Genomic DNA, 24,474 nt, shown 5'->3' on the forward strand with positions numbered 1-24,474 from the left:
TTAAGGGAATGGGGTACGTAATAAAAATTTTAAGCTTAAAAAAAAAACCTTGATTCATGCGTGCATTTCTTATGCTCTAGACACATTCCACATCATAATGGCTACCCTGAGATTGATCAATGGAACACGTACCTAAATAACTAACGAACTAATCAACCAGTTTCAATTTTATCTCATCATCATCCTCTTTTTTTTTTTAATTGTGTCAGCACTTGTGTAGGATTGCAAACATGGCATCTAGTAATACCCTACACAAAGCTGGTAACTTGCTATCAACATCAAAACCTGGTCCAACAAAATATGGCTGAATTTTAATTTTTTGCACCACAGTTTTGATGTTGTGTGGTTTTTTTTTTTAAATGTCTTGATTGTAACCAAACACATCATTTAAAAAATGACTGACTATCATTGAAACTGGTTGTGTAAATGATTTATCTTATCATGTTCTGTTTGTTCAGTATGAGTTTCTTTAGAGGAGCTTCGGATGCTTACTGAACATATTAAAAAGAACACAGGACACAGAGCACTCCTAACAAAGACAAATTCAAAGCAGAAGTGAGCTATTGCTCAACTACTCCATTGCTCAAACATAAAGACTTTCACTAACAAGATGTCAAAATATTACAATGATAAAACTAATGTAGATACAAAGGGTGACAGATACTGGTTTATATGTGAGCTGACTAACCCTAGATTTGCAAGTTGATCCTGGAAAAGATTCTGGCTTAAATTTTTGCAACCATGATATAACTGTTTCTCCATGTATCAAAAGTTGATTCCCGTACTTTTCTTCATGCTGTTTTGCCAGTCTTGTCAGCTCTCCCTCCAAGCGACTTAATTCCTGTGGATTTAAGAAAAAAGAATGACTACTTAGAATTTGTACGTGTAGGTGCAATATCTTTAACTGAAGAATCACTACTTTCTCAAATAGCTAGACTTCCATGGTCTCTGGAAAGAATAAGAAAAGTTTTAGTTATAATTAGTCAAATGACAAATTTGACAAGTGATCATTAAAAATGATAACAATAACAATCTGCTGGGAACAAATGTTGCTATGCCTTTATACCAACAACATGAAACAACACAGAAAGCCTTTAAAACACAAATGTTTCAACATTTATAATTTACTTTGATGTGGGTTTTGAAAATATATGTTGCAAAAAGTTGCTATTCATGCTTTGCTTGTGTTTTGCTCTTTGTAACTACTATACAATTCCAAGTAGTAAAGCTTCTTCAAAGACATCAAACTAGATTCTATAACTGAGTCTGTTCTAACTGGATTGTCACCCACACTCACCAAAATAATGTATTTAGTTAGCCCATCATATGACCATAATTCCCTTTACCAATAGTTCTCCCATAATTAATATCAACATTTGCTGACAAAAAACTGAAAGTAATTTTACATTACAGGTCTCGCCACTTATAGTTAAGTGTTTGTGTATTACTTGGCAAAGCGAGTAAGAGACCAGACAGCAGCATGAACGAACTTGGGGACATCATTAGGTAGAAAAGAATGAAGGAAGAAAAGAAGGTTAGGGTTTAGTGTCCCATCGACATTGAAGTAGTTACAGATGGATCACAAGCTCCGACTCTTTCGAGGATGGTGAAGGAAACTGCCCGTGTACTTCCAATGGAACCATCCGGGCATTTGCCTGAAACGATTTTCGAAAATCATGGAAAATCTAAAATTAGGATGGATGAATTTGAACCATTGTCTTCCAAATGTGTTTATGCCAACCATGGTGCCTCCTTGCTTGGTCCAGCTAGGTACATCGAAGCCCCAGTTAAAGGAGTGTGGATTTTTACCTGACAGAGGAAGCTTGCTTTTAACGAAATTATTGGCTGGTAATGAGAAGGAGAGGGCAGTGACAGTGCAGACAGAAAAGGTTACTCAATGTGCAAGCTAAATACACTGAAACACTAAAGAAACTGGTATAGTCATTCATATCCAAATACAGAGATATATAAACAGGCAGAATATGGTGCTGTGGTCAGCAATGCCTTTATAAAACGACAAGTGTCTGGCGAATCGTTAGATCGATTACTGCTGCTACAACGGCAGGTTATCAAGATTTAAGGTTCTTAGAACATGATGTTATAGTTGGCGCATGAGTGATGGGGGACAGCATCTCTGAGGTAGTGACGAAGTGGGGATTTTCCGCTATGACCATTTCATGAGTGTACCGTGAATATTAGGAATCTGGTAAAACATCAAATCTCCGACATCAATGGGGCTGGAAAATGATCCTGCAAGAATGGGACCAACGATGACCGACGAGAATCGTTCAGTGTGACAGAAGTGCAACCTTTCTGCAAATTGCTGCATATTTCAATGATAGGCCATCAACCAGTGTTAGGGTGCGAACTATTCAACAAAAAATCATCGATATGGGCTTTTGGAGCCAGAGGCCCTCTCATCTACCATTGATGACTGCACAACACAAAGCTTTACACCTCGCCTAGGCCCGTCAACACAGACATTGGACTGTTGACGACTGGAAATGTGTTGCCTAGTCAGACGAGTCTCATTTCAAACTGTATTGAAAGGATGAAAGTGTACAGGTATGGAAACAACCTCATGAATCCACAGACACTGCAGGTCAGCAGGGGACTGTTATGCTGGTGGAGGCTATGTAATGGCGTGGGGCATGTGCAGTTGGACTGATATGGGACCCCTGACACATCTAGATGAGACTCTGATATATGACACGTATGTAAGCATCCTGTCTTATCACCTGGATCCATTCACGTTCGTTGTGCATTCCAATGGACTTGAGTAATACCAGCATGACAATGTGACACAACACATGTCCAGAATTGCTACAGAATGGGTCCAGCAACACTCTTCTGAGTTTAAACACTTCTGTTGGCCACCAACCTCCCCAGACATAAACATTATTGAACAACTCTGGGATGCCTTGCAATATGCTGTTCAGACGAGATCTCCACCCCCTCGTACTCTTATGGATTTATGGACAGTCCTGCAAGATTTATGGTGTCAGTTCCCTCCAGCACTACTTCAGACATTAGTCAAGTCCATGTCACGTCATGTTGCGCCACTCCTGCATGCTCGCACGAGCCCTACATGATATTAGGCAGGTGTACCAATTTCTTTGGCTCTTCAGTGTATTACAGATGAGCAAATTGATGGTACGTCAATTACGGCATGAAGATATAATATTGAAATGGTTGTAACTGAAGTATTTACCCCAAAGATAGTTGGTTCATTGGGGGTTAAAGGGAATAAAAAACAAGGTCATCAGTTCCTCGATCCAGGGTTAGTTCATCCGGAATTAGTGATATCCACAAAGTACAGGATCTGAAGATTAAAGTATCTAAGACCAGTAAGACTGAGGCATTGAAGGTAATACTGATGCTACAGCTGAGAAAGAATTTACAGGGAAGTTATAGAAAGGGCTGCTATGTAAGTCAGAACAGATGAGGGGTCTTTCAGGTCTCATTCCATGGTAAGAAAAAACCCATGCAGCATTCGATCCTTGACAAAGGGCAAAGACAGTTACACAGCAAACAATGTCTACAAGTTGGCAGATTCAGTACACTAAAAGTGAGAAGGCTAAAATGTAATGGACATTACTCAGACCGTCAATAATAAAAACAAGAAGACGGAAATCAGTAGAGTATCAGGTGGGTGTCCCCGTGGCTCCGCAAGTGACAGGAGTCGTCCCACCCACAGCCACCACACCCCTGTTCCAGCGCAGTCAAGACTTAAAGTGCAGTCATTATTTAACAGAAAACTACTTCCTTAATAGAAAATAGGGTGTGGCAGAAAAGGAAACAAACTGCATCGAAAAGCAATTAAAACAGAGTAAGAGAGGGATGAAAGAGTAAGGTGGTCATGGACGTAGGGTTGAGAGCCACCAGAACCAGAAAGCAGCAGGAGACGTCCCAACCCCAACCAATCTGCCCCTACTTCGAGTGTTCTTTAAACCCCTATATCTGAAAATAAACACCACTCTCATGGAGAAAATTGAGAATTAACTCAACTGTCTGTGAATCATAAATCAGTCTTGGAGACAAAGAATTCAGTAGGCCATGTTTAGCATGGAGGGCCAAAAGAAAGGGGATTCTACCAGGATATGAGTTACTGTCTATAAGGCTCCATAATTACAATATGGCTGCGGCTCATTACATAAAATAAAATAATGGGTAGCCTGATATGATCAATGCAGATGTGATATATGATGGTGGATTCCTTCTAGGAGGTACGCAAGGAAGAGCGCCATCCAACAGTGGTCTTCTTGATAGTGCGGAGTTTATTAGATGGGGCAGTGACCAACCAGACATCACTCCATCACCAAGTGAGCGAAGGTCTTATTTGCACCCACACATCCACACTGGGGACCAGCAATATGAATGGAGGGAGAGTAATCACTCTTCTGGCCAAACAGTCGGCCAGTTCATTCCCTAGGTTACCCACATGATTTGGGCCAGAGAAGGACAACTGAGCAATCAGTATGATTAAGTTCAGGAAGAAGGTTATCAGTAGTAGAGACGACAGGATGATAAGAGTACCACAGGTCAATAGCCGGAAGCATTGAGTCATTAAGTATTAAAATGGGGCCCAATTTAAAAGTGTAGAGCTTTGTTAACAGCTATCAGCTCTTCTGGCAATGAATGGTATTCCCAATCAGCAGAGATTGTAAAAGCATATCCAAGTTTTAGAGTAATCAGTGTAAAAGACGGTAGCACCTTGAAACTCCTGAAGAACTGAATGTAACAAAGCTCGGTCATGGAGCAAAACAAATCGGTCCCAATTTGTGGCTTGGGCAGCAACCATGGGGGGCTAAACAAGAAAATGCAGGCAGTATATCCAGGGAGGAGAAAGCAGAGAGCATGGCAGAGGGCTATGAGGTGCATTTCAGCTTGTAATCACACAGAGAGTGCACTTCATACCTCTTGTATGCAAAAAGAATAGGATACATTGGATGATCAGGGAACTGTCAACAAGTGATTGCATAGGAGACCTAGAGTTAGTATTGTCAGAGCTGAAGAGATACTGTCTATGGGACTAGTGAGGAAGGCGCTAGTGGCCAGAAGAACTACACAATTATGGGCTGGGTCTAGCAATTTCAAAGCTGAAGGCACTCCCAGTCATAAACCTGACAATCATAGTCCAGTCAGGATGAGACCAGGGGCTTGTAAAGATGGATACGAGTAGCATGATCCACACTCCAAGAGGTGTGGGCAAGGATCCAGAGTTTCTGAATGCAACTAGCACTTAGTTGACAAATATGAGGCAGCCAAATTAGCTTTTTATCAAAATGAAGGCCCAGAAATGGGACTGCGGAACAACTTTCACGTGCTGGGTACCTGGGTAGAGTTCTGGATCAGGATGGACTGTGGTACATTTTTGCAGGAGAAAACTGGAAACCATGGGAAAGAGTCCACGCAGAGGCACATTGGATCACACTTTAGAGCTGGCATTCAGATGAGGCTACTGAATGGGAGCTGTTCCAAATGCAAAAGTCATTGACAAGTGGCCTGATGGAAGTAAATAGTCCACTGACAGTGATGAGGAAGAGTATGACACTCAGGACAGAGCCCTGTGGGGTGCCGCTCCCTTTGACCCAATAACAGCTGCGTCAAGTACCAACTAGAATCCAGAATAACTGATGGGATAAAAACTGACGAATAAAAATCTTTAGGGGGCCTAGAAACCCCAGTCATGAAGGGTAAGAAAAATATGATGGTGCCAAGTGATACCGAATGCCTTATGTAGGTCAAAAAAGATTGCAATGGGATGGTGCCATTTCCAACTGGCCTAGATGGTAGGTTATGGATCATCCCTCAAAGACATCACACTCATAGGGGGACAAAAGGCTCTAAGACTGAGAACTCAGCATAATCTGCAGGCAACCGTCATTTCAAGTACAGTGAAACCTCTTTATAACATTCCTCCATATAATGTTTTCCTCTATATTACATCCATTTTTTTCAGTCCTGACTAAAAGCCCACATAAACCATGTTAAATTTTCCTCTTTACTGAGTTTCCTCTATATTACAATTTCCTCCATGTAACGCTCATATTTTTGGAACCCTGGTCAATTATTTACCTCTTTATAATGTTTAAGTGACTGGATGTAGACACATAGTTTTCCATTCTGTAGATTCACAATTTGCACCGGCTCAGAAAGCCTGCGCTCAGTGTGTTTCATATATCATTGGCAGAACCCGGTCACATGACTTGTGACGCACATTCTGCTTGTGATCTTTTTGGTGCCATTTCAGTCGATGCTTTGTATTCATAGCGTGCTGTGTGAGCTGAGCAGCAAACAGTTTGTGTGTCTAGTGAGAGTGTGTCTTCGATATAATTTTTTATTAAGCTTTCATCAGTGGACATGAGTGAAAAGTGGAAGAACATTTATCTGGAAGTGAAGTTTTCTGTTATTAAAAAAGTGGAGCCATCTCCTGGTGTGAGTCACGTGGAGCTAGCGAAGCAATTTCAACTGGCCCCCTCAACACTCAACACCACTATGAAAAACAGATCGTCGATAATGGAAGGGTTTGAGAATTGTGGAAATTCAAAACGTATGCATGTGAAACCATTGACTTACGATGAAATGGAGGAAGTTTTATTAACTCGGTTTCAGCAAGCACACGCTGCAAACATTCCTATAAACTGAACTATTCTGAAGGAGAAGGTGCTTTAAATATCACTGCAGTTAGGAATGGAAAATTTTAAGACGTCTAATGGAAGGATTGATAAATTTTGACAGCATCATGGTGTTGTATACAAAGCGGAATGTGGAGAAAGTAAAAGTGCGGACGAACCAACTGTAATTCAATGGATGCAGACTCTCCTTAAACTGATACATGGCTACAAACTGCGTGACATTTATAACACTGATGAAACCGGCATGTTTTTCAATTTAATGCTGGATGAGACATTTACTTTTCATGGGGAAAATTGCCATGGCAGTGAGAAGAGCAAGAAACGTCTTACCGTTTTGTTGTGTACAAACGCCGATGGCAGTGAAAAACTGAAACCTTTGGTTATCGAGAAGCCAAAAAATCCGAGGTGCTTCAAAAACATTTCCATGTTTCCATGCAAATATACAAACAATGCCAAGGCATGGATGATGAGTGATATATTTTTACTTTTTCTCAGAGAATTTGACGCCAAAATGGGGAGTGCTGCTGTTTGTGGATAGATATGCAGCACATCCCCTGGACGTATCCTTTCTGAGAAATGTGAAAGTAATTTTCCTGCCACCCAACTGCAACCTTTGGACTTGGGAATAATACACACCCTTAAGGTTAAATATAGGACAGCTATTTAAAAAAAAAAAAAATAAAAAAAAATAAAAAAAAAATAAATTAAAAAAAAAAGAAAAAAAAAAGAAAAGAAAAGGACCTTCAATTTGATGGACAAAAGAAAACCGGGAAGCCAGCAGAGCTCTCAACTGAAGCTGAATATTTTACAGGTAATGAATTTAATTATGTACTCGTGGAGGGAAGCCAGTGCTGAAACTATTAAAAACTGTTTCACAAAAGTGGATTCTGTGAGAATGAGATGGCAGCTCCTGTGGAAGATGTTGCAAGTGATTTGCAAGAGTTTCAGGAATTAATAGGCAGTTATTCTGTCACATTTGAGGACTTCGTGGTTGTCGATGACAACGTGGCAACCACAGGAGTACAAAGTATTGAGGAGCTGACTGCAGAGAGAAGCTTGGAGAATAATAGTGGCAGCGAAAGTGACAGTGACAAGGAAGATGACCCTGTGCCCTCATATACTAAGGCAGCTGAAGCCTCTGAAACATTCAGGTGATATATGATGGCCCATAGACTTGAGGACAGAAAAGGCAATAAATGATTGCCATACAGTCAACGAGAAATAGAAAACAAACATGCTTGCTTGAATATTTTAAAAAATCATATGTATGTGATTTTCAGATTGCATAGGTTCCTAGAGTTTTGTTCAAATTTAAGTTCCATTTCATAATTTAATTATTAAAGTAATTTTTTTGTAACTAATTCTTTTTTAATCTGTACTACTTACTGTGTTTTTATGTAATATGTGCAGTATATCATAAACAAAATTTGGCTCATATTCTATAATTGGGTCAACTGAAGAACGGGATACCACATGTCAGCTTTGGACAATGATGTTATATCTTAAGAATCTGTTATAACTTTTTACAGTACAAACTGATCCATTTACTTTCACCCATCCACCTACCGGGTCCCATGTTTTAATTACAAAAAAACTAGTTATTTGATACATTGATCATTGCAATGAATATCATATTATGGTGTTGTGAAAATTAAAAATGTCATCTATGGCACCATTTGTCAAAGCTGATTAGTGGTATCCCTATCTTCAGTAATCCCCTATAATTATTATTTGGAAGCCTTCCACTTTATAGTGTTTTCCTCTATACAGTGTTCAGAATTTGTGGTCCCTTGAAAAACGTTATATAGAGGTTTCACTGTAGCTAGCAGAGCTCATTGGTAAGGTTCATCAGTTGGAAGCTGTTGGGAAACAATAGGTTTTTGCCTGGGTTAAGGACTGGGACTACTATATACTGTCTCGTCATTTCAAAGGGAAGACACCCTCAAGTCAAACAGAATGGAAGGACCTGAGTATCACTCATTCAGGTGTTGATCATCTGATCATGAATTGAATCAAGTTTTGGGGCTGTACCATCAGGCAGGGCAAGAGACTGAAGGAGTTCCCAGTAAGGGAAAGGTTTACTGTATGATTCAGCTTTGTGGGGCTGAAACATAGGGGGACATCTTCAAGTTGACATTTCTGCAGTAGCAAGGCAGCCAGATAAGAGGAGGATGCTGCTGCTGTCACAAAGTGGATTTGAAGGTGTTCAGCAAGAGCCGATGCATTGGTACAACACCATCCTGAAGGGCATGACCAGGAACAGTTATTGATCATTGGTAGCCCAGATGACTGTGGAACTTGGCCCACATCTGGGATGACGAGGCATACATTCCCAGGGAGGAAAAGTAGTGCTCCCAGCATTCCTTCTTACTGTGTTCAATAAGACAGCGAACCTTACCATGAAGCTGCTTAAAAATGACCCAGGTAAGCAACTGATCTGCCTGAAGGTATGTAAACACTGGAAATGGTAATCACTGATGTTGTTTGCACTTGCTCCACTATTGCTTCCAAAGTGGTATGAAGGTGAATGCATCCTGCAATGATACCTAACAGTTAGTGCTGAGTTGTTGCTCTTCTAAACAGCAATCCATACAAGCAAACCAGTTGCGTCTTTACCTGTGGTTACTCATACTTTAGGTATTCGGGATATGCATGGCTCTGCTTAAAAAGAATAGCTCAAAGTAATCACAGGGTGGAGCCACGCACATCTGCTTTCATGCCCCACAGCTAATTCACTGCAAATAACAATCTGTAGTTGTGATCTTGCAGCCAAATAGTCTATGCAATGGCTAGAATTGTGAATTAATAAAATATCCAGAAACATAAAACAAAAGATAAATGAATAATTTTATGAAAAGGATTCTATTCTAATGTCCGTAACTGATGTAGGTGACAGAGAATTATGCGGAATAATGTTTATCCATGAAAGGACATTGCAACTAAACGGAAAGTGGTCCTACGATAATGCAGACAGAAAGCCTCTTCTTACAATGAGAGCCTTATGAGAATGGTAGCAGAATCCCATAACTAAATTGTTACCAAAGATACTTGATCACAAAACATGAAACATTCACTAGCTCAAAACAGTTCAGAGTTCAACATGATGATTCATAAATTAACACACACAATATGAAGAACAGTAAACCATACTCTGTCCTCAGTTCCATAACAGAAGTGGAAATAGGTTAGAGTCCTGTTCTGGAGCACATTCAGACCCCTTGAAACATTAAGTCTCTTCAAAAGTTAAAGTATGGTACCACCGGTTCACTGTCCAGAATCAAACTTCTCCATGATCGAATGCTACTCATTACCACAAGCAGGGCTGCCTACTTCCAGAATTAATGTAAAACTGTCCGGATTCCCTCCCTTGAGCTCTTCACTCGAGAAGTCTCCGTGTCTCCACTTGAATACTGTAGTGTTCTGCTACTACCTGCTTTTCCATTAGCTGAAGGCCATTCCTACCAAATATGCATCACCCTTAAGATCTCCAGACATGAACTGATTCAACATGCTTACTTTCCCCAGACTAAACTAATATATTACAATAATATTTCAATAAAAGAAATATTGTAAACATCTGGCCACATTCAGACCATGTACAGTAATTACAAATAAAGGTTTGTTCGTAAATAAATATGCTAGTACTTTTGCACAAGTGCACTCACGATAAATGACAATAGATTGTCCTTGTATATTGTTTAAACAATTATTTAGGCCTGCTTGAAAGAAGCATCTTTTGGTCCTCTGTTCAGCAGTGGTATCTGCTAACACATGCTACTGACCACTTTTAAATTAGCACATTTTTTTAAAGCACTTTCAGTCAACATTTAAATAAAGTTATTGGCAAAATAGTAAACTGTTCGTTAAATAAACGCACAAATATGACAAAATATAACAAAATAAAAGGTATTCATTTGCTGTGTAACTTTGGCGGGTACAATTTTCTGACAAAGAACAGACATATTTCTTCAAGAAACAATTTGGATACAAACACTTGGCTTTCAGAGATGACGGCTACAGTGCAATGCTATCATTTGAGATATAGTTTGTTGAAATCACATGAAGTGATTAAAAGTTGTTAATTCAGAGGCGCATTGTAAAAATGTTTATTCACAGTGCAATATTAACTTCTGCAGTTCTAAAGGCACTGAAATTATTTTTGTATCACTGGTTGCACCTCATCTTCCAGGGATTGCTGATGTATTCAGCTTTGCATTAGTATTTGATTGTAAATTATACACTCTCAGAGAGCTATGAGAAACCATCTTACAGTTCATCTCATAGCCCGCCATCACTTGGAGCATACCCGACCCCCCTAAGCGATCAACGTCATCCAAATTCCACATACCAGGATTTTCCCCTTTTCCGGTGAAGCCTTTGTGCCTGCACCTGGGCTCACCAGCAATAGTGACTGCCTCTGGACCAGATGCAGTGCTTTGACAGCCTGGGGCTGTCCACCAGTGTTCAGCCATTCAAGCAAATTCACCTCTTACCAATCCTGGGCAGCCAAGTAGCTCACCTAAATATGCAAGGCCGAGTAGCTCACTTAAATATGCATAACATTACAGTTCATTGACCACATCTAAGCAAACCAATGTACAGATCTCTCCTGATGCCCGTCTCAGTGCCAGCATAGTTCCAACACATGCATGATAACCAAGGAGCATTGGGGAATAGCCGTAAGTGAAATGCGTTTCTTGCAGAGCAATGCAAACTGTAGAAGAGAATGAAATAAGGTGGTGGAGTTCCAGCAGGTGATGGTAATATCCATTTCAGTATCATGAAGAGGATAGGTTGCTACTCACCACACAGCGGAGCTGACTGAGTCGCAGAAAGGCACGACAAAAAGACTGCTTTGGCCAAAAGGCCTTCTGAGTTAAACAACATGCACACCCATACATTCAGAGACACACACACACACACACACACACACACACACACACACACACACACAGTAGCTGCCGAGGCCAGACTGCAAGCAACTGTGCCCGAGAGGAGAATTATGGAATAAACTCGCAAGTACGATAAAATATAACAAAATAAAAGGTATTCATGCTGTCTCGATGTTGAGGGTGAGGAGGAGGCTGGGGCAGGTAGGGGAGGGGAGGAAGGGCAGGGTATGGGTGGGGGAAGATAAAGTGCTTTGTGGGAGCACACATGGACGAGGTGGAGAGAGGGCACGGCAGCTAGGTGCAGTTGGGAAGTTAGACGGAGGGCGAGGGAGAGGGGAATGGGTTGTGTAGGGGGAGACATAGCAGAAAAGGAGAGAAGCAAGAAGACTCTTGTGGATTAGAAGGCTGTGTAGTGCTGGAGTAGGAACAGGGAAGGGGATAGCTGGGAAGGACACTGATTAATGGAGGTGCTAGCCAGGATAGTTATGGGAATGCAGGATATATTGCTGGAGGAGGAGGAGGAGGAGGAGGAGGAGGAGGAGGAGGAGGAGATTAGTGTTTAACGTACCGTCGACAACGAGGTCATTAGAGACGTAGTGCAAGCTCGGGTTAGGGAAAGACGGGTAAGGAAATCGGCCGTGCTCTTTGAAAGGAACCATCCCGGCATTTGCCTGAAAGGATTTAGGGAAATCACGGAAAACCTAAATCAGGATGGCCGGAGACGGGATTGAACCGTCGTCCTCCCGAATGCGAGTCCAGTGATATTGCTGGAAGAGTTCCCAACTGCACAATTCAGTAATTGGTAGGAAGGATCCAAATAGCACAAGCACAGCAACTGGGTGGTCCAGCTGTTTCTGGCCACTGTTTAGTCAGTGGCCATTCACGTGAACAGATAGCTTGTTGGCTGTCATGTCCATGTACAATGAGCACAGTGGCTGCAGCTTAGCTTGTATATCGCAAGTGGTTTCACAGGTAGCCCTGTCTTTGATGAGATAAGTGATTCTTGTGACTGGACTGGAGTAGGTGGTGGTGAGATGGACAGACAAGCTGTCTGTCCGCGTGAATGGCCAACGACAAACTGTGGGCAAGAAACAGCTTGACCACCCAGTTACTGAGCATGCTGCCCAACACAACATTCTTCATTTTAATGACTGCTTCACAGCATGTGCCATTTGGATCCTTCCTACCAAGACCAGCTTTTCTAAATTGCACAAGTGGGAATGCTTCTTGCAATATATCCTGCATTCCTCCTGGCTTCAACCTTCATTAGTCATTGTCCTATACCCACCTATCCCCTTCCCAGTTCCCACTCCAGTACTATACAGCCTTCCTATTCCACAAGTGCATCCACAGCCTTTTTACTTCTCTCCTTTTCCTCTCTACTCCCCCCCCCCCTTTTTCGTCTAACCACCCAACTGCACCTAGCTGTCCCACCAATCTATCTCGTCGCTGAATGCCCCCACAAACAGCACTTTAACCTCCTCCTCCTCCCCACCCTTGCCTTCTCCTTACCCCACCACCCACACTGCTTCTGGCATCATGCACAGTTGCTTGCAGTCTGGTATTGGCAGCCAGAGACAGTGGACATGTGTGTGTGAGTTGTATTTGCGTGATTTTGTGTGTGTGTGGGTGCGTGCGTTGTCCCTTTCAGAAGGGCTGAAAGTCTGCAACTGAGTATCTCTGCTATATGGTTAGTAGTAGTCTATCCTTCTCATTATATTGCCATTATTCCATACTGCAATTTCCAATGTTTAATATCCATTACAGTTAAACTGAATGATGATGTTATGTGTGTCCAGGTCAGATGTGAAGGGACCAGGATGATTGGTCAAGTCCCAGATCACTGCTTGTCATCGATGGTGGTGAAACAGTATCAGGGAGAATTGGTTCAGACTACAATGGTGTGGAGGGATTTGGTGCTTCCAAGGTAAGTAGAGTAGCCTTGTCCCAATTATTTTTTTCTTCTTCTTCTTCTCCTCCCTCCTCCTCCACAGCCTTTTGTGGCCATTATTCTTGCATTGATCTATATGTAGCAAGCTTGGGGATGGATGAAGAGCAGACAACTCTGGGACTCACAGGTCATGGTTCCTTCAGCCAATAGCTGCCATTGGTCTATGATCTGTGGGTTTCCTGTGAGAGAGGCATCGAGACAGAGCCCTGTCTCAGGTAGATGACGGAGGAGAAACCTGCTCCTCCGGCCGAGTGTGGGAAATGGTTCCCAAAGGAGGTGTCGCAGGAAACACAGGAGAGGGGGGCAGTAGGAGAACCGGTTTCCAAAAAATTGAGGTATCGGGAGAGATGGCTGTGACTTTTTGCATAACCGGATATCACATCAACAGGATGTAGCCATTCATATTTTTTAGTTGCTTCAGTATACAGCAGACAATTAACAGATTTATGTTCCTGGATTTTTTTTTTTTTCTTTCTCTCTTTCTATCTTTAAGACTGGGTAATCGGTGAACTTGGGAAAATGAAGGTCAATCTCAGAAGTTTGACTGCAAATTACTTCAACCAAAGGTGGTGAATGAAAGAATATTCCTGGAGACCTTTTTGGATGTGTTGAAGAAAATGTACACTTAATCGCTCAAGATTAGTCTGTAGCTAACAAACAGATAATTTTCTGAACTCGAAAGCATCATTCCACAGTCAATAGTAATAACTGTCAATGGAACTGAACGAAGACTATGGAGGCTCTATATATTACTGCAGAGAATGTTGGTCAAGTCATGGGGGCACCTGGAATGATTTTTTGATTTAAAATGTACTGTTGTTGGATTGTGGCCTCGAAGGAATCGCAAGAATATCTTTCTGAATAATTTTTGGACACTGCCAATCTTCCATCTGTTTTCAAGACCGTTTGCCATTTCAGTTGAAAGCCCCCTAGCTAAGAGTGAATAGAACTGACTGTTCTGCAATGTAATTCCTGTTTAAAAGGCAAATTCTTTTACATTAAAACAGTCCAGGTGATGTATGTTTCATTGCTTGGGAAGACCACACATTTCCACAATGAGGTTGCAAACATGTCAAAATATTTCTGCCAACATGTGTGTGAAATGCTTTTTTCAATTTTGAAACTAAATAAGTCCTGATTAAATGGCAACCTGAGTGCAAACATCTGTGAAATTATCTGTGTCTATCCTTATGCTGACATTTTGCACCAAATAAAAATTATATTTTGTCTTCAGTGCACCAAAAGTAAATAAATAACACTGAAAATTTGTTTTGTTTGTGATTTATGATGTTTTGAACCATGAAATCAAGCCATACGCAATGTGAAATGTGACTGTATTGCCACAAAATCCTCCTCAGGTTCAGACAATGTGGTGGGGCGGTGGGGAAGTGTGCAGCCATGCAACAGAGCTATGGCACATGACCAACAGCACTGCTTGCATGCTGAATTCTTGACCATCTCTGCTTTTAGAATGGCCTCAGTCTGTGGACCAGTTGATAATGCAGGGTGTAAAGCCTAAAGTTAGTATGATGAGGGACTTAGGTTAGATGCTACTATTAAATGAATTTTGTTTTTCCATCTCTCTATTTTATTTTTGTTCTACTTTCACCTTTGATAAGAGCTGATACACAGTCATTGCATTTTGTTAAAAAACAGATGAAAACAGATAAACGACAACTAATTTCACATTTAACATGCACACACTCATTATGTTAAGATACATAATTTTTAGAGTGATAGTCATCGTACAAGCATTGATAACAAACCATTCTTACACATACATTGTATGAAGGACACCTTGTCCCAGTGGTGTTTCGTTTTAAATAAATTTAATTGGTCGCTTGGGTCGTTAACATTCTTCATTATTAGTATTTCATACATTAATTTTGCAGTCATAAACCAGCATATAACTTAAATTCAGATGTCTTTTCCTTTATTTTTGGTCATATATATCAACACATTTCAACACAACAAAAAAGTTATCTTTTTGCTACCATCAAACTAAGACCTACTTTGTGCCAACCAAACAATATATACAGTCAACTGTTTCCTATCAGTTTCTAAATGCACCATTTTAATGGATTGCAGATAAGTTGATCTCATTCAGTAAGAGGCCTACGAGATTGAAAGGCTCTATTGTGAGATAGCGGGTACTTAAAACAACATCACCATTAATTATTTCTCCAGTCCCCCATCTACTACTTGCGCCCTCCACATCTGGGAAAAATTATTCTGTCTATGAAATTTGTTTGTGCCAGAATATATGACTCATCTTGTATGAACTAAATGGCATAGTTTCTACATCTACATCTACATGTACACTGACACTCTGCAAACCACATTTAAGTGCCTGGCAGACGGTTCATCGAACCACCGTCATAATTCTCTATTATTCCAATCTTGTATAGCGCGCGGAAAGAATGAATATCTATATCTTTCTGTACGAGCTCTGATTTCCCTTATTTTATCGTGGTGATCGTTCCTCCCTACATAGGTCAGTGTCAACAAAATATTTTCGCATTCGGAGGAGAAAGTTGGTGATTGGAATTTTGTGAGTAGATTCCGCTGCAACAAAAAATGCCTTTATTTTAATGATGTCCACCCCAAATCCTGTATCATTCAGTGACACTCTCTCCCATATTTTGAGATAATACAAACCATGCTGCCTTTCTTTGAACTTTTTCGAAGTACTCCGTCAGTCCTATCTGGTAAGATGACCATCTACTTTAAATTTTTATAAATAATATGAGGTATAAGAATCAAAGCGGCCAGGAGTTTACTTATAGAAAACATGCAATTGTATCTATTATTCTGTAAATACCGTATATCCTAAAAAAGTGATGGAGTCCACAGGGCACTGTCAAATGGAAGTGCTGGTCTACGTATAATTACTGCACTATGATGGGCAGAGACTGTAGAAGAATGTAATATTTCAGTAGGATGTCATGAAATCCTGACACAGTATCTTGGAATGCATCATGGTGCCGCCATGTTCATCCCATGGCTCATGAATCAAGACCAGAAAGACCTTCACCTTGCAATCTGTGAATGGCTTTTGGATCACGCAAATGGGAATGAGATGTTCCTTAAGAGAAACATAACTGATGATGAGACGTGGGTCTACACCTATTATGTTGAGACCCAGGTTCGATCTTCACAATAGGTTAGGATTAGGAAAAGTTCCCCAAGGAAAAAAAAAAAAAAAGTCTCATCGGAATAGGTCAAGGATCAAAGCCACGCTAATAGTTTTCTTTGACTTTAAAGGATTAATTCATCATGAATTAGTACCACAGGGACTAACTGTTAATCAATATGGCGAGGCAATTCAAGGCTCTTGCATCACAATAACGTACCCGCACATCCATCCCCGATGGTGTGTGACTTTTGCGCAAAAAAACAAAATCAATGTGCTGCCTCACCCTCTGTACTCCCCAGATTTGGCCCCTGCAAAGGTATTTTTTTATTTCCAAATTTGAAAACCCTATTGAAAGGATGAAGATAATTTTTTGAACAGAACTCGTAAACAAGACAAAATTTTGCTAGCTTTTGGGTGGACACACACACACACACACACACACACACACACACACACACACACACACACAACTTGTACGGCTACATTGTGTTGGCTGAATTCCAAAATGAAAAAAGTGTTAGTGAATTAACTGAAATTTCCTTAAAAATGAATGGTGCTTTGGAGGTAGTCAAAAGGATGTTCAAAAGCATATATTGTTTGTAGTGCTGAAATTAAGAGCTTTACTGAGGATGACTGGTTAGGGTGAAATATGGGTGGTTACATTAAATTGCCACGAATGAAGTGAGGTGCAATAATAGTTTTGCAATACCTTTCACAGGCAAGTAACTGATGCATTTCATATATTGTACAGCCTAAGGCTATGGTTATGTTGGTACATGAGATATTAGCAACAGTTTCGCACTAGAAACATGTCTGCCTCCCCACTTTCATTGACTACTGTAGTGATGTAGAATTTGGGCTGTAACACCATGGATTTTTCCACAACCGCAATATATGTTTAAGTACAATAAAAAATACTCATATCTGAAATGTGCTTGTTAATTATTTTTACTGAAGTAACAATTTCTTTGTTGTATGTGGACTGCAGAGATCAGGTACGAGCTAACAGTTGTTCATATCGCACAGAAAGTTCATGGCGCCAGATAAAGTCTTCAGCTGGTCAACTCCCATCTACTGCAAGGAGAAGCCCAAGACTATGCAACATCTTCTGCAATAACTACTAATAATAATGAAAAAAATGAATCTGCAAAATTTCAATGTTGATTTAATGCTGTAATTAGTTACCTTCTGGTCACCATACAGAAAACCATGTTTGTTGTAACTGGATTAAAGCGTTTAATACATTAGATGTTTTGTACTCTGTGAAGAAAATAAGCAACCTGAAGTTTTTGTGCATGTGTGGTGCTGTCAATATGTGAAAATAGATAGCACTGAAAAACTTTTATTTTCATTTTTGCCATCAGGATTATTAAATATGATGACTGCCGAATTTAAAACTAAAAAGCATTAATATAATATGTTTGTTCACATGGCTAACTTCAGTAGCAGCTTAAATCAGTTACTATTGGTTTTTCCATCTTAAACTTACCACAATTTAATTAAAGAGAATTTTACACCAGACCTGTTTTGCTTTTATTTATAAAGCATCTTCCGTGATAATTCTGCAAACTGGATATATACGTTTGTACATTTTTGATTCTGTTAGATTAAAAATTGTGTTTTGTTTATAAAGCTGGAGTGCAAATTACTCACGATGTTTCTGCCTATTGTTTATATACTCTCGAAACCACTGCTTATTCCCTCCTTGTTGACAGCAGTTGATGGCAAAAAGACTTTGTTTCAGATATACACTTGGCAGTTTTTGCCGTTCTGCAGCATTTCTTACACTTCATTTGTGTTTTTTACACTCCCCTTGCTTTTGTAAATCAAACTGAAGGTTTGTGTGTCGTCAATCAGCACAGTACCACAGTGTTTATGTCTGTTAGTTTGTTTTCGTTTAGGTTGTGAGCATAGCCAACCTGTGACACAATTTATTTTTTAACTTAATTGATGTGTGTGTGTGTGTGTGTGTGTGTGTGTGTGTGTGTTTTAAGGGGGGATGGGGAGGGTGAGGAAAGGCAGTGCCGGGAGGGGTGGGGCGAGGCGCCGGGAGGGGAGGGGGGAGGCGCCGGGAGGGGAGGGGCGAGGTGCCGGGAGGGGAGGGGCGAGGCGCCGGGAGGGGAGGGGCGAGGCGCCGGGAGGGGAGGGGCGAGGGGCAGCGAGGGTGGGAAGAGGGGCAGCGAGGGAGGGGAAAGGGGCAGCGAGGGAGGGGCGAGGGGCAGAGGGGGGCGAGGGGCAGAGGGGGGCGAGGGGCAGAGAGGGGGGCGAGGGGCAGAGAGGGGGGCGACGGGCAGAGAGGGAGGGCGAGGGGCAGAGAGGGAGGCGAGGGGCAGAGAGGGAGGGCGAGGGGCAGAGAGGGAGGGCGAGGGGCAGAGAGGGAGAGAGAATAGGGGGGTGACTACAAGATGGGGAGGAGTACAGGGTGAATGTGTGTGGTGTGGTATGGTGTGTGTGTGTGTGTGTGTGTGTGTGTGTGTGTGTGAGAGAGAGAGAGAGAGAGAGAGAGAGAGAGTTAGTGTAAATTGGAGAACTTGTCTTGTATGTTCGGCAGAGATGTGAAAGGAGACTGGGGACTGGGATGGGGTGAGGGGGGGGGGGGGGAAGATTGCGGCCCCCCCCCACCCCTTCGTCCTCTTCTTTTGTTTTTGCGGGGGTGTATTGATAATGATTATACAAAAGAAACTGGGAGGAGATGCCAGTAATAAAGGGAGCCTGTGGTTATATGTGTGTATTTATTGTTATATTAAGTGGTCAGTCAGTTTAAAGTTTACTGTTACTGTTTTTTAATGTGGTAGTTTTCTTGTGATGTGAGGTGTTTTTTGTTTTTGTTTATCCTTATGATTTCCATGTCTGTGTCTCTGGTGGTAAATTTTATGTTGGTTTTGGTGTAAATGTTCTGCAAAAGTTGAATGATTTGTTCTATACTTCCATGCTCTTACATGTTCGTGTCTGGTGTCAAATGTCCTCCTGGTTTAACCTATGTATCTTCCATCACAGTTATTGCATTTCAGTTGATATATTCCTGACGTCTGAAATAGATAAATCTTCCCATTTTTTGGGAAGTATTTTTGAATTGAGATGTTGGTTTGCTGAGCTATTTTTATGTCTTGTTTTTGAAAATATTGGATATTCTGTGTGTCTATTTGTGATTGTATGTCATTGTGTATGATCTTTTGTTTTCTGTTTCTTTCTCACTTTGTGTTGTTCCTGTTTTCCTATTTTTGTGCGTTTGTCAGTATGGGATGCTGTTCTTGTGTTGCTGACAGCAGAGTGTTTGCTATTTTCTGTTTCTTGATTTTACTGTTGAGCTTTGTTACCAAGTTTTCTTTGTATGCATTGTTTGTGGCTATTTGTATTATGGTATTCATTTATTTTTTGTAATTGTCTGTATGTAATGGTACTGTGTTTAGTCTGTGGAGCATGTATCCAAGTGCTCCTTGCTTTTGAGAACTGTTCTGTTGTGATGTCTCATGTATAACAGTGTCTGTTGCTGTCGGTTTTCAATACATGTCAAATGTGTGTTGGTTGTTTTGAATCTTTATGATGATGTCCAAGAAATTTAACTGCCTATTTATCTCTTTTTCTATTGGAAAAATGTATCTTATCATGACCAGAATTTAGGTCTGTGTGTAACTGGTCATCTATCAGGCACAAGATGTCATCCATATATCCAATCCAATACAGGATGCTGTACCTAAATGGCGCTATTTTGCTAAATATAACCTGTTCACATGGACCAGAAATATTTTTGCTACAGTTCCAGACCCTGGGGATCCCATTGGCAATCTTTCACTTTGTAAATAGAATTGATTATTGAACTGGAAGTAGTTCTGTTCTGTTATTAGCTGTAGCAGCTTGACTGTTTCTTTCATGTATTCGTGTGGAAATGTGCTGTGTCTCTAAAGGTTTTGTTCTATAATGTTTATTGTTTCAGTTATTGGTATACTAGAACACATATTCTCTACATCAAAAGACAGGAGGGTGAAATCTGTATGTCTTTTATGTATTGTATTACTTGTGTGGTGTTTCTTACATCCTCTTGTAACTTGTAGTTTTTTGATAAGTTTTTCAGGGTGTATCTTGCAAGTGAATAAGTGGGAGTGTTTCTATAATTCAATGGCTCTGATAGGGAGGTCTTTCTTGTGTAGCTTTGGTTGGCATCGGAGGTAATGTGCACTGGAATTGTTTGCAATGGTTTTCATTTTTCATTGTCTTCTAGTGTATGCTCAGTGTCTTTCAGAGTGTTTCTGAACTTCATTTGAAATCTGCTAGCTGGATTGTTTTTTGTTTTTTTGTTTGTGATTAATGCTTGTGTCTTACTGATGTACTGCTCTTAATCCATTAAAACCCCTGTGTTTCCCATCTCTGCCCTCATGATGATGGTGCTGTGTTCCTCTACTTTCTTTTTAAGTTTTGTCAGTTTTATGGAATATGTGTTGTTTTGGTTACATGTGTTTTCTTTCTTCTGTGTTATTATGTTTTCAATTTCATTGCTGACTAGCTCCCTCGTGACTAGCTCTTTTATCAGACCAATGTTTACGTCATTTGTTTCATCTGTTTTCCTGTGCGAGAATTCTTTCTGACTGTCTTAGGTATTTGATTAGCTTCTAACTGTGAGTTTCTTCATTTTTTTCTATCACTCCATAGGTACAAATAATCCAACAGATTTTGTGTGCTGTTATGCTACTGTGGATGAGGTATGTATCTATTGTTCTTCATCAGAAATGAAAAGTAATCAATGCTGTGTCATCAAGTTGTTAGCTCAGTAACAAAATGCTGCTAGGATACTCGTAGTAAGTATTTTTTGAGTGCAAGAGAAATTCTTCTTATTCATTACTGCAACTGGGTTGTGGTGATGCTTTGTGTCCAGTGCAGTGTGTGGGCAGGGGAGGTGGGGGGTAAGAGGGTGGAAATGGTGACTGACAGCTGGGATTGAGAAACAGCAAGTGCACAGAATGGGAATATGGCAATGGTGAGCTCTCCCTGACATTAATAGGGTGAGTAAAACTGTGCACACAATGGCATAAAAGAGTAGGCTGGAAGAAGATATAATTTATCTACTACAACTCTCAATAACACAGAAGTTTCCTTCCTATCCAAGAACTCGTCTTCAGCCACACAACCAAATTCAGTCACACTGGACTCCTAAATAACTTACCCTCTATTTGGTGATCTCTATGGTGGAAACACTTTTTTTGCCACCAAGCCCAACCAAACCAAAACTAAGTTCATACTTCTGTCTCCTGACAAATAACCCCCCTCCCAAGTACCTTCTATGACTTTCTTATCATTCATCATCTGGAACAGGGCAAAGACACATTACCCTCTTTCCTCCACAGACTCAACATCCATTCTAGCATCCACTACACAAGTCGTCCTCAGCCCTGCATAACACTTTCTTGAACATTGACCTCCACCTCTCCAATGGTTCACTGTCTACTAGCAAGTCTCACACTTATTTTTGCCCTGTCCCCAAACTATAGACTTCACTCATTTCATTCTCACACTTTCCTCCCCACATCCTCTCTCTTCCTCTGCTCTATCTCCTACTCATAAGTCACTGCTTCGCATCCTTATGCTCTCTTCAAAGCCCCCTTGGCTGCGCCACAGTAAGCTCACTAGTGCCACAGTCCCATTTGTGCATTCACTGTTCCTCCCTCCAAACTATGAGTCACCCATCCGTTCAAACATCCCATTATGCCCCCTTTCCCCACTCTGCCTGATACAATCCTCAACACTGTTGAGCTGCAGCGCCAGTCAATATAGTTGGCTGGAACACTATAGCTCGGTAGATGTATGTGTGTGTTTGTGAACTCTGTACTAGTTAGTTCTGAAGCAAGACATCATCCAAACACTTAGCAATGTTTTCAGTCTGGTTTACGCGTTTGTCAACTACTCAACACCTCAGCTATATGGTGAGGTGTTATCTTTACACCTTCCGCAATTTATTTTCTGAAGGAGAGAGATCTGTTAACATTGAATAGAAATTTAAGTATTAGGAAAAATTTACTTTGAAAGTGACGCTTCTCAAACCACCATTCACAATGTTTTTCCGTGATCTGCTAGAAATGTTAACAGTTGTGACGTCATGCTCAGCAGACACCGTTTGTTGTTGTATTGAATAGTCTCCATACTAAAGCCTTTGACACATTCTGCTGTCTGCAGATGCCTGTGTGTGCACTGTGTTATGTTGTTGTAAATGGCACATTTTCTTCACAATTCTAGTTTCATTTTGGTGTTATTCTCTTGTTTATGTTTTATTGCTGTAGTATTATTCTGCAGTAGTGGACTAAAGTAAAATTCTTTGTTAAGAGTATCCTTTCTTAGCAGTCAAAATTACAAAAAATTTACCTGATAACTAAAGAAATGAAAAATTCCTTTGATTCTAAAGAATTCCTGGGTTTTTCCCTGATTCTTGCCAGAAGAAAATATTCTCGCATTTTTCCTGAATTTTCTGGTTGTCCTGGGCGATATACAACCTGTTTCAAAATATGGTGTTACAGAACAATGCTGACGGCTGTGAGAAATTTAATCAGATAAAGGGGAAAAGACATTTGAGGCACAACTTGGCTAAAATAAGGCACAGGTTCTTGGGATATACCATAAAGCATGGCTGTTCAGGAGTCTGGTAGCCAAGCATCAGCACTCCCACTCTGTCACCACCTGGGTAGTGAGTGCTCACAGTGCGAGTGTCAGTTACGTCGTGCTGGAGACATGCAAACTGTGAGCTGTCGTCAGAGGAATAGGCGTATGTTAAATTCACTATAGCCTTAAATGCAAGCATGTTTACACAATGGCAAAATACTTGAAGTTGAGAGTAGCTCTTTTAAAATATGTGGAAAGCAGCAATATGACCAGGTAGGGATCTTTAGGCGTGACACCATTCTCAATTTATAACATGGTTGTGCAGAATGCCCAGCTACAGTTAGAATTTATAGACAAGCAGTGTGACAGGCTGTTGTGTGATAAGCTTCATAATAAAATAAGTCATTTTGACTCACGTAAAAGCTTTCTTAAACACGAATTTTCACACCTTCCCAAGTTTGCTGCTATCACTGTGTCAAAGTCTGGACATATTTGTATAAGCTATTTTTTTCTGCAGCAAAGAGAAGGGAATCTACCTATATATGTTCACTTTAATATAAAATCTTACCTTTGAATTAATAATGTTCAGAAAGTGTTGTCAGACTTTGAAGCTGTAGAGAAAAACAAAATAAGTAGTATTCAGTATCATGGAAAGAGCAGATTGCTACTCACCATGTAGTGGAGAAACTGAGTCACAGACAGGCACACAAAAAGACTTTCAAAAAAGTCTGGTCTCGACAGCCAGAGAATGTGGTTATGTGTGCGCAAGTTGCATTTGTGTGTGTGTGTGTGTGTGTGTGTGTGTGTGTGTGTGTGTGCGAATGCGCATTGTGTTATTCAGATGAAGGTCTTTCTGACTGAAAGCTTACTTTCCTGACAGTCTTTTCATTGTGTCTATCTGTGATTCAGTATCACCGCTATATGGTGAATAGCAATCTGTCCCTTTCATAATATTGTCATTATTTCATCCTGGATTTTACATTGTTTGATCAGTAGTATTCATTAACATCCAGTGCCTCTGTGTTTAACTTGTGAATAAAATAGACATAAAACACACGTTTATGGCAATTTAAACAACGTCCAAAAATGACATTAATCATAAAGGCTGCACCACTCGTAAGACATATTTTTCATACTTAGCTGCTCCATGTTTTTTGTCACATAAATTAAAAGAAATGTAAATTACATTTCATTGTCATTTCCATCAACGCAACAGTCTTACAAAATAACTTTGCCCCCAAAGGCAATAATTCACCACCACGAAGGGACACA

General features: G+C 40.5%; 1 protein-coding gene across 1 annotated transcript in view; it reads right to left on the reverse strand.

The window, feature by feature from the left end:
- The window catches only part of LOC126094498 (uncharacterized), a 146,839-nt gene that overhangs the window by 50,338 nt on the left and 72,027 nt on the right, over window positions 1-24,474 (reverse strand). Inside the window, exon 5 of the mRNA XM_049908911.1 lies at window positions 689-841. Within this exon, the coding sequence (XP_049764868.1) occupies window positions 689-841 (153 nt within the window). The remainder of the gene's footprint in view (window positions 1-688; window positions 842-24,474) is intronic.

The sequence above is a fragment of the Schistocerca cancellata genome, chromosome 1 (assembly GCF_023864275.1).
Source record: "Schistocerca cancellata isolate TAMUIC-IGC-003103 chromosome 1, iqSchCanc2.1, whole genome shotgun sequence".
Lineage (NCBI taxonomy): Eukaryota > Metazoa > Arthropoda > Insecta > Orthoptera > Acrididae > Schistocerca > Schistocerca cancellata.